We start from the raw sequence: 11,866 nt of genomic DNA, 5'->3' as shown, positions 1-11,866 counted from the left end.
TCAAATGATTCGATTGTCAATTTGACCAATTCGACCAATTCAATCGTTGGTTCAATTAATTCACGAGTCAATTAATTTGACCCCTTATTCTAGATTGGTATCCCAATCAATTTCCAATCCAACCAAAATCCAACCAAATTGTTTACATGTATGATATCAATATCGTATATATTTGTACAACAATTTAGGTCATAATGTTTTGCAATTTTGATCTCAAATAGTATTAAGATTTTTTTTCATATTATTGTTGTTATTACTAATACTATAATATTCATGTCTATATAAATGTTTATATCAGTTCAGTTGTAAAAAAATTCGAAAATAGATTTTTGATAAAAATATTTAAAAAAAATTGGTTTAACCAATTCACTACCCAATAGACTGGTCCATACTGGTACTCAAGTCAACTGATTTAATGCCTTTCTCCAAATCAATACCTTAGTCGATTCTCAGTTCGATTGATCGGTTCAGTCAAGTTCAAGCAACAATGTTCAAAATCCTCCTCAAAAATTAAATTAGAAATATATTTTCAAAGCTTAGAATTAGTTGAATTCCAAACCTAAATTTCAATTATCCAAACAATGAATTTAAATTAATTTAAAATCTTGAATTTCAAATAATTTAATTCTAAAACAAAAAAATTAGAAATAATGAATTCATATATCATAAATTTCAAAGTAAAAATTTTAAAATTTATTTATAATCCAAAATTTTCAAAATCCAAATTGTAACAAAAATTATATTTTGAATAGCAGGGTGGAGAAATAAAGAGGTAAAAGAACATAGAACCAATAATTTTGTTTAATGTATTTATATTTTTCTATGTTCTTTTAAAGAATGGGTATTGGATATTTTATAAATTTGGAGGGTTTAACTAATTTCCCTCATTTTATCTATTTTTGAATTTTTTCTATTTCTATTTAATTTTAATTTTAGAATTTTCTAAATTTTTAAAAAGAATTTCAATTTTTTTAATATTTTATATATAATCAATATCAAATTTATAGAAAGTATAAAAATTAAGACTAAAATTATTATTATACCAACAAAAGAAGTGCCACCTAACACTTGGGTGACAAAAAAACAATTTTGAAAACATTAGTAGCAAAATTATAATTTTTTTAGTTAAGTGAAAAGATAGTATTGCAAAGATTAAAGCTTGTCCTTAAAAGGTTTTAAATTAGTGAATTTTGGAAGTACTTAGTTGTGGAAAGTCAAGGCAGTAGACGTAGCTAATTGAGGTCAAACCACTCTAAATCAGTGTATCATTTTATTTGCCCATCTTGCTTCAAAATTTTAATCACCAATTCATACCCCCTCTTGGTACATTCTTTACAATTGGTATCAAAGCTAGATCTCTCAAGTGATTTATCCATCAAGAGACATAATCCTAAAAGAGCTCATGTACTACAACCATGGAGAACCATGATCACCAAGAAGTTTTGTAACACCCCATACCTGATACCGTTGCCGGAGTCGAACACGAGGTGTTAACGGACTTAATTCATTAATTAAACAGCTCATACAATTCATTTTAAAAATTTCCAGACAAGCTGGCTAACTGCATCACAGTCGCTTTAAAAATCATATCTCGAGTTACGAAACTCGAAATCCAATTCCGTAAATTTTTCCTGAAACTAGACTCATATATATATCTACTAATTTTTTTCTAGAATTTTTGGTTGGGCCAATTAGTACAGTTTATTAGTTAAAGTCTCCCCTGTTTCAGGGTTCAACTACTCTGACCTCAGTGTATTACGAATCAGATATCTCCCTGTACAGAGCTTCAATGACTATGCCGTTTATCTCTAATAAAACTAGACTCAATAAGGAATCTGTACATATAAAGTGTGACTTCTAATTATCTTTGTAAAATTTATGGTGAATTTCCAAAGTCAGAACAGGGGATCCAGAAATCGCTCTGGCCCTGTTTCACAAAAATTTAAACATCTCATAAAATATAGCTTATATACCTGTTTCGCTTATTCCATATGAAAATAGACTCATCAAGCTTCGATTCCATAACTTATTAATTATTTAATTCCATTTCTACTATTTTTAGTGATTTTTCAAACTCACGTCACTGCTGCTGTCTGAATCTATTTTATGGTAAATTTTACCTATTTCATGGTTTCCATGGATTAGCTAGCAATTTGACATACATAATACCAAATATGATCATGATTAGCCATTCCAATGGCTAATCATTACCAAGCATTTCTATTTCCATACCACTCAATAACCATATCATAAGACTATACATATAAAATGATTATAATGCTATACATGCCATACTTAAAATATACAAGCCATTATGTCAAGATGGTATACGGATAGTGTGAGCGTGCCTCCGACCGTTTCCGATTTCCGAACTGGCTTGTCAACACTATAAGGAATGAAAAGGAGGGAGTAAGCATAAATGCTTAGTAAGCTCACATGCAAATAGCAAGTAACATAACCATATAAGCAAACATAAAACATCATTTGCATAATCATCACCAAGACATTCATATCACCTTTTCATTTATCATCTTACCATATTATTGTTATATCGAGTTTTCAACCCGAGGGTTAAGTACATACCTGTTCAAAGTATCCATTTCACAACACTTACCAATACGTCCCTTTCATCTTGAGTATTCCTCCATTTGAGTAGAACTTTACCCGTTGAACACATCGGAATATAATTCGGATACATGGATAACTTGCACATAAGTGCCACATATGTAGCCAAGCTACCATGTAACCCGCCCATAAGTGAACTCGGACTCAACTCAACAAGCTCAGGCGTTCGCATCCATAAGTGAACTCGGACTCAACTCAACGAGTTCGGATGCCTAGTTACATCTCACGAACTCGGACTCAACTCAACGAGTTCGGACGCTCGCATCCATAAGTGAACTCGGACTCAACTCAACGAGTTCGGATGCCCAAATATCCCAGTGACATGTCACTTGTATCCTAATCCATTCCTGAGGTTCAACGGGACCTTTTTCCCAATCATGTGTCTCAACCATCTTCTACGGAATGCCGATACCGATACTCGGTAGTATTTCACATTTTCCAAGTATATCACATAATTTGACATATTATCAAACAATTATCACAAGTATAATATTTCATAATAATTATCATATCATTTAAAAAACATTAAAACATTTAAAATAATAACTATGTTACCAACATTTACATATGAACTTACCTCGTATGCGAAAATGGCTATTTTTACCATTTCGTCCACAACTTGGTATTTTCCCATTTTAGCCGAATTTCGGTTTTCCTTGCTAATCGAGCTTGGAAGCTTGAAAACCCTAGCCATGGTTTCTCCTTGCTATATTCGCCATGGGGTTGAAGATGAGCAAAATTGGCTTTTAATTTTGTATTTTAATTCATTTTACCCTAAATGACCAAAATACCCTTACTACTAAACTTTCCAAAATTCCATCCATGTCCAATTTTTGTCCATAGACTTAGAAATTGGTAAAATTACTCTTTAAGGACCTCTAATTAATAATCTAATTCAATTTTATGCAAAATACTTCTAGAACACAAGTTTTGCAATTTATTCAATTTAGTCCCAAATTTCAAATTAAGCACTTTATGCATAAAATTTCTTCACGAAATTTTCACACAATCATGCAATCATATCATAGACCTTAAAATAATCATAAAATAATTATTTATATCTCGGATTTTGTGGTCACGAAACCACTATTCCGACTAGCCCCAAAATCAGGATATTACAAGTTTCCACCATGAAGGATGTGTGTTTGATGACCTTTGAGCAAAACTCCACAATGTTGGGAGAAGATCATTCTACCATGAGGCTTCCACTCTTCAATGACACTAATTACTCATATTAGAGGACAAGAATGAAGTTAATCATCCAAGCTAATGATTATAAGGTGTGAATCACGAATGGGTTATCCATCCCTAAGAAAAGAGTTGATGGCACTATAGTCAAGAAAGAAAAAGATGAATAGGATGAAGTTGATATCAATATGGTGATATTGAATACCAAGGCAATGCACACTCAATTTTGTGCACTAAGCTCCAAAAAATATAATAGAGCCTCTTTATGTGGAAATGCTAAGTAGATGTCACACATGAGGAGACAAGCTTGAAGTCACACAAGAGGGGACAAGTAGGGTCAATGAGTCCAAGATAACTCTTCTCACCTTCAACTATGAATTGTTCAAGGCCAAGTCAAATGAAGGAATTAAGGAGATGTCTAGTTGCTTTACTAATATTATCAATGGTCTTAAGGCACTTAGGAAGACCTATGCCAACAAGGGGATGGGGAAGAAGATGTTGAATAGCCTTTTAAAATCATAGAAAGCTAAGGTGGCGGCTACAGAGGAGTTAAAAAACCTTGACACTCTTTCTTTTGATAAGCTTATTGGGTCTCTATTGACATATGAAATGAAAATCAACCACAACACTCAAGAGACAAAGGATGCTCCAAAAAAATTGGTGTGACATTCAAATCAACAACAATGGAAGATGGTAATTCTAGTGAAGATTTGGAAGATGATGATGAGATGAAGAGATGGCTATGTTTGTTAGAAAATTCAAGAAATTCATGAAGTTCAACAAAGCCAAAACACTTTAAAGAATAGAATTCACCAAAGGAGAGTTAAGCAAGAAAGAAAATGATCCAATCATTTGTTATCAGTGCAATAAGGAAAAAATCACATAAATCAAATTTACATGTATTTGCATGTATTATAACCCCCGCATAAAATTATATATATATTTATGTGTGTATGGGTAAACTACACCTAAGGTCATTAAGCTATTAGTAAGTTTACATTTTGGTCACTTAATTTCAAATAGTTACACAACGGTCACAAAACTATTCGTAAATTTTCATTTAAATTACTGAATTATTCGAAAGTTTTCATTTAAGTAACTGAACTGTTTGAAAGGTTATATTTAAGTCACTTAGTTGTTATATTTTTTTAAAGTTCGACTAGAGAGCTTTAAGTGACGGTTCAACGATTGGTACGGTAGACCAATACTCATCGACGAGTAGAAGAACATATCTTAGATTCAAGTTGATTTGACGATCAGTGTTAGAGATCGAAGAAGAAAGTTGTTTCGATTTTGATTTGCAAATTCATGGTATTCAAAGTTGTTTAATGAAAAAAATTGAACTATAGAAGAGAAGAGGAATGAGACCTTTTGATTGGTGCAGACAGTGCGAACAGAGAAAGTCATAAAATAACTTAGTGACATTTTGTAACTTTTTGAAGTTGAACAAAAAAAATATAAACTTACTATAAGTTTAGTGACCTTCATGTAGTTCAACCTATAATATTATTATAATGATATTTTTGTCTATTCATACTTTTAAATAATCTTTAAACAAAATAGCCGATAAACATTATGGATAAACTACATTGCAGGTCACCCAATTATACTTGAATTTCTTTTTTGGTCACCAACTTTTAAAACTTTTAAAATTATCACTTAACTAATTGAGATTGTTTTTTTTTTTTGGTCCATTTTTGTTAAGTGTCATTAAGTGTTTGATGAGAAGGTGATGTGACAATTCAAAAATTGGTATTATAACAAATTTAGCCCTCAAATTTTACATATTGTATTGATTTAGTCATAATTTTAAAAATCAACTATTAAACTTTACAAATGGTCTCAATTTGATCCTAATTCTAAAAAATCAAAGAAATATATAAAATACATAAATATTTTCAAAAAATATACAATAAATTTTAAATAAAAGATGGTTTCTAAAAATAAAAATAAATTTAGAAAAAATGCCTGCAAAATCTTCACTTTCCATATACCATTTTCTTAAAATATTTAAAATTTTAAAAAAATCCTTATAAATATTTAAATAAATTATACTTGGATTGTCTTGTATGTTGTCACGTTTCAAATATTAAAGTTTTAGTTAACATTTTATTTAAAAAAAACACAAAATTTTAACATCTTTTAAAAAGTTGATGGTAAAATTTGCCATTTTATAATATTAAAACTAAAATTAACTTAAAAAAAGTAATAAGGACTAAATTAATAAAATTGAAAAATAAAATTGAGATCATACAAAAGATATTGTGCAAAATAATACTCACCAAACGTTTAAAACACCGACAAGAATGGTTAGATGGAAACAAACTATTGGTAGCGGCTACCAACAATATTTATAAATAACGTGGACGTAAAGTTGTAGTATTATCTTTAACTACCATTTTACCAACAAATTCCAGCTTCCCTTTTGCCTTTATTGCACTCAACTCCATTTTCCATCGGCGAGTCTTGGTTCTCAGTCCAGCTTAAATTTAATTTATATATATTATTATTAATATTATATATATATATATAATTGTTTGTTTAATCTTTTATATTTATAAATGACCTACCCAATTTATTTATATATTTTTAAAAATGACATATTATATTTGTTTAACGTATAGTAATTTTATATTTTATTAAACTTTTTAAATATATTCAACTTTAACATATTTTCAATATTTACATTATTTTTCATATCATAATATATAAAAGTAAATAACCAATGTATTATAAAATAAAAATTAAGTCGGATTGCTTGTTGAGTCTTGTTTTAGTTGATTTTTACTTTTACAACAATTAGGATAGCGTTGATTTGAGCGTGTATTTTATTTTAATTTAAAGATATAAGGAGTTAATGTGTAGAAATAAGTGTTGTATAAAAATTAAATAGTTTAGGCTACACTCATATTTATATTTTAAATAAATCTAATATTTTTATGAAAATTTATTTTTAAAATCTAATATTTTTATTTAAATATTTGATAATAAATAACTTTATCATCTATACACATGAAAAAAATTCACACACTACGACACTTAAAAAACACTAAAAAGCAATGAAAAAATAACATTAAATCCTGTGAAGGAAAAGCAAACTCAACACTTTCTCCTTCACAGGCTCATCCTAAACCTACCCTATATTTACTTACTGTGAACTTACTACTTATGTAATGGCTTCCATCCCCAAGTTTTCTTATCAAAGGCTGAAGAACGAAGAGTGTAGTTTTAATGAAGCCGAAGAAGAAAAAGCAATACAATTCAAGCAGACCTCAAGGAAATGGCAGAGGCCGAGGTTCAAGAGGTTCGCCATTAGAAGCCGACCAAAGCTTCGAATCCCTGGGTTAACAAGGTTCTTGAGAAAAAGAAGCAGGGTGTTGTCAAGGCTTAAGCTTTCATGGAGGAAAGCTTTGAACAGGTTGAAGCATGGGCAAGCTCATATGAACGATTTGTTTGGTGGGAATTTCTTGGTTCTACAAGTTAGCCATACTCCGTTTACAACTGGGAAGAAGAAGCCATTGTAGGGATCATAATACGTTTCCTTCTTTTACTTGTTTTTTTTTTTTTTGGAGGAGTAGGCTTTCCTCATAGAAATCTTGCATTAATTTTAAGTATTTTCTTTTAGGTAGTTGATCCAAATCTCAGCAACAGAGAACATTGTTCGGTGTCGAAGTTTTGTCCCTGATTTTCGCGGAGAGCTATGATTCATGGAGAAGGTGTCTTGGTTGATGAATATCAATACCTATAATACTCGAGATAAGTGTTAGTATTAAACGTACGAATAATAATGCAGCTTGAGCTCAAGTGATATCATGTTTGCAAACAAGTTACATATAAAATTTCGATGGATGATTTAAACTACGATGCGTCCAGACACCTTTCATTAATATTCATACTGCTATTAATATCTGTCTTTAGTTTTGAAGGTATTGGTCTCTACTTATTAAAACACCTCATCTATGAATTGTACATAACTCTTTACAAAAGCTAAGAATAAAATCCCAACTAGAAGATAAACCGGTCCAAATTAACCTTGGAAAACAAAATCTAGAAGAGCTGATTCTCCTCTACAACTTTCTATATGTCTTTAATTTTGCTTCTTAAATATTGTATAATATGATATGAAATTAATGTCTAGTAAATAATGGGCTTTTTATGTTTTGTAATTTGAATTGTCCAGAAAACATTATAGTATAATGAATGTATCTGGGTTTATATTACTTTTACAGATGTATATGTATATATTAATGAGAGACTAATTAATTTTAATTGTATAACGGCCTCTTTGATCTTAATTATTTATGCTTTTTCCCACTGAAATTATGTTATTGATTTAATAGAGAATGAATTCTCATTTTTTTAATGTTTCACTATTTTATTAACTTAATTTTATAAAATTCATTTTAATAACCAAAATACCATGAGTTTTGATTAAACTTTTCAATTAAGCGTTTTGGGGCAGATGAATTCGGATTTAAATTTTTTTATCTAAATAATTTTTGGTTTAAATTATTTTAAATTCGATTTAGTTTCAGGTTTAAGTCATTTTGTATTTGAGGGATAGGTTGAGTTTAACTATTAAAGTTATAAAGTTTAATTTTTGAATTTTAAAACAAAATAAAAATAAAGTTAAAATAAATAATTGATTGGTTGATTTAAATTTATTATAAAAGTAACGGCTATCAAAAATAATTTTTGAAATAAAATATAATGAGTCATTATTTAGATTAATTAACTATAGGATTTTTATCGAGGAAAATAGTTATTATTTAATTTATTTTTAAATTTTAATTGCAATATTGTATTGTTAAGAGCATTTTTAATCTAATATTATGATATTTTTATTGTTAATAACATTTAGATATGGCAAAACTCGAATCGCTTTGATGGATTTTGAATCGATCTGCTCCATTCTTTTGGAAAGTGGATGCAGTGTAAGGTGGGTTTTTCTTTTAGATAGTGGGTATTGAGCGATTGTCATAATTGCTTGTTCTATCCCCACTTGCTCCACTATATGAAATTATCATTTTATTCTTTTATATATAAACTGTTAAAACGGTAATAATAATAATGTAATATAAAAAATCCTTATATTTTATGTTTAAATATTTACTTGACTTTAAAAATATTAAAATATTAAATATAAGTATTAAAATTTAAATTAGAGCAGGACAAAGATGAATGTATGTAACATCTATAGAGATGATAATAGTTTTCAAGATTATATATTCATAATAGTGCGGACGGGTGATAGAACTGAGTATACCAACCGTGAAACGGTGATAGATATAACAATATTCATCTTCGCTCGACTCCATGGCCATTCCTAATAACATTACCTAATCTAAAATCTGTTGGATAAGCATAAATCAATGATATTTTAAAGATTTAGAACACATGAAAAATTTTAAAAATTAATCAAAATATTTTATGGTTTTCAAATCAATTAAAATCAAATGAAAAGATAATAAATTTTATTTTTTTAAAGGTTTTGAAGTCAAACGAATCAAAAATCTAACACTTTTGAGATTTTGGAATATGTAAGATTTTGTTTTTGTTTTGCATTTTCTTTGCAATTTACTATTTAGAAAATATGATATAAGTTGCAATTGTATATTTTATGAAAATAAAATTTATAATTTTTCAAGTTATAAAGTAAAAACAAATTAATAATTTAGACTATAATTATTATTTTTCAAAAATTATATTTAATTTAAGTTCAAGTCACTTCGAATTATATATTAAGTTATTTTGAGTTTAGACCCTTTCAAATTTGAATTAATTTTGAGTTGAATCAATTTCGAGTTTAAATGGGTGGCGTTTATTAAAAAAAACGCCGCTAAAAGCCATGACTTTTAGCGACCTTTGTAAAAAAGCGCAGCTAATAGTCATGGTTTTTAGCGACGTTTGTTGGGAAAGCGCCTCTAAAAGTCATGGCTTTTAGCGGCGTTTGTTGGGAAAGCGCCGCTAAAAGTTATGGCTTTTAGCGGCGTTTGTTGGGAAAGTGCCGCTAAAAGCTAATTTTGACAGATTTGCAATGCATTTTTTTCACCAATATCCAGCCATTCCTGCATTAAAATCCAACCAAATATAACACATATAGCATAAAATGCAGCCAAAAACAACAAATTTAGCATAAAAATACAACCAAAAACATTAATTCTAAATGATACTTCAAATTTAACGAAAGATATATGATGTAATTAATAAATAAAGTGTAATTTAAAATATTATTACAATAATGTTAAACGTGACAAAGATAAAAATATTCTTACAATGAGAAAATTAATGTCTAAGATGGCAGCTTTTGCGACTGCTGAAACATCTGCTGAAGCTGTAGCTAGAGGTCATTGTACTTTTTGCTCGCTCACGCCATCGCCTTTGCCTTTGCCTCCCTCATTGCTTGCCTGCCTCCTCTCTGTTGCCTCCGCTCTAAGTTGTTGCTGGAGTTCTTCATATTTTCGTTGAACCTTGACAATTTGCTCAACTGTGTTTGCTTGCATCTGAGCTATCTGGTCTCTTAACCTCTGAACTTTAGCTTGAGCTTGACTTTCGGAAGGCATGTATTGCTGGGAGCCGAATCTAAAATATTGGGTTGGGGTAACACCAGATCCTTGAAATCGAACCCGACCGTACCTTTCAGGACCCAAAACTTCAGTGATAATTCTGTTATCAATGTTTTCAAGATTAACAGAACTATCAGTCGAAGCAATCGCTTCATATTCCGCCTTCTTCTCCTTTAGTTTCTCCTAAAAAATCAATTAAACAGTTAGAAACGAAATATATAATAAAAAGGAATGTAACATAACTTAACATTATTTAAAACTACTAATGATGAATTGAATTAAACAATTATAATTAAACATTATAAATATTTAGAATAAATCAAATATTATTAGGTAAATATACCATAATTTCTTCAGCTTCAGATGTCATAGGAGATCCATCTTTCTTCCTATGCGTAATCTCAAAAAGCTGAAGGCGTCCAACTTTTTGTCCAGATTTGACTTCCTATAATATAGTAGGAAAAATATTATTTAATAGTAGAAAGTTATTAATATTTGAAAGAATTAATAAATTCATAATACCTCGGCCTCAGCTACAGAAGCAAAACTTCTCGACCCTACGCCGTGTGTGTGAATTTTTGTTTTTACTGCTTGCTTGTTCCAACTCGCTCACGGTCCTACATAATGAAATTATTATTACGTATATAGTAAACACTATATATAAGAGTTTGGAAATACGCAATACCTCTCATTTCTTTGAATTCTAGAATCTAACCCCATCTTCCTATTGGTACCTCAGCATTCCGGGCGGGACATTTCTCAATTTTTCCTCTAGGCTTATGTCTTTCTTAAAATATTGTTTTTTTAAAGTGCTTTTATTGTCTCTCCATTTTTTACCCAGTGCCTTCTTGATATAATCATCGGAGACCTCTAAAGCAAATCTCTCATAACAAAACACAAGTTTAGAATGTAAATATAAATGAAACTTAAACTAAAGTATTATAAATTACATTCACATTTTGTTACCTTAATATTAGCGAGAGCCTAATTTTTGTTGCATCAGGCATGTGATGCCATGATTCGTAGTTGATGGGCAACATATTGGCATTTCGTGCTAAAATGCCCAAATAGCCTGCTAAAAGTCAAGCTTCAGATCCAACAGGCTGACCATGAGTATTTCTACTTACTTTAACACGCTCGATAGGATCTAAGTCGTATAAATCTCTAGGCAGCGTACGTCCTCGAACTCTGTGCGTCCCACCACTTTCAGCTGAAAAATGATATACTATTATTATATTAAAATTGACAAATAAATCAATAATAAAAGTCAACACATGTAAAATGAACATAACATTACTTTGAAATTCTTCAGGCTCGTTAAGTGTCTTCGGCACATTTGAAGATCCAACAACTGTCTGCTTGTAACACCCCGTACCCGAGACCGTTTCCGGAGTCGAACACGAGGTGTTAACGGACTTAATTCATTAATTAAACAGCTCATACAATTCATTTTAAAATTTCCAGACAAGCTGGCTAACTGCATCACA

The 11,866-nt window shown here is 30.0% G+C and overlaps 1 protein-coding gene across 2 annotated transcripts; it reads left to right on the top strand.

Annotated features, from left to right (window-relative positions):
- Positions 1-6,834: 6,834 nt before the first annotated feature.
- LOC108485748 (uncharacterized) lies at positions 6,835-7,674 on the top strand. 2 transcript variants are annotated; one of them, XM_017789603.2, is made up of 2 exons: positions 6,835-7,333; positions 7,443-7,674. In XM_017789603.2, the coding sequence occupies exons 1-2, from the start codon at positions 6,987-6,989 to the stop codon at positions 7,444-7,446; spliced, it is 351 nt and encodes a 116-aa protein (XP_017645092.1). In that variant the 5' UTR covers positions 6,835-6,986; the 3' UTR covers positions 7,447-7,674. The 2 variants fall into 2 exon arrangements, with proteins under 2 accessions (XP_017645092.1, XP_017645084.1); XM_017789595.2 differs by having other exon boundaries at positions 7,439-7,674.
- The last annotated feature ends 4,192 nt before the right edge of the window (positions 7,675-11,866 follow it).

This window comes from Gossypium arboreum, chromosome 7 (genome assembly GCF_025698485.1).
Source record: "Gossypium arboreum isolate Shixiya-1 chromosome 7, ASM2569848v2, whole genome shotgun sequence".
In the NCBI taxonomy this organism is placed as follows: Eukaryota; Viridiplantae; Streptophyta; class Magnoliopsida; order Malvales; family Malvaceae; genus Gossypium; species Gossypium arboreum.
This window is presented reverse-complemented; position numbering and strand designations above follow the sequence as displayed.

Bases quoted from the DNA above. Each gene is read 5' to 3' on its own strand.
- LOC108485748 (XM_017789603.2), top strand. From the start codon at position 6,987: ATGGCTTCCATCCCCAAGTTTTCTTATCAAAGGCTGAAGAACGAAGAG.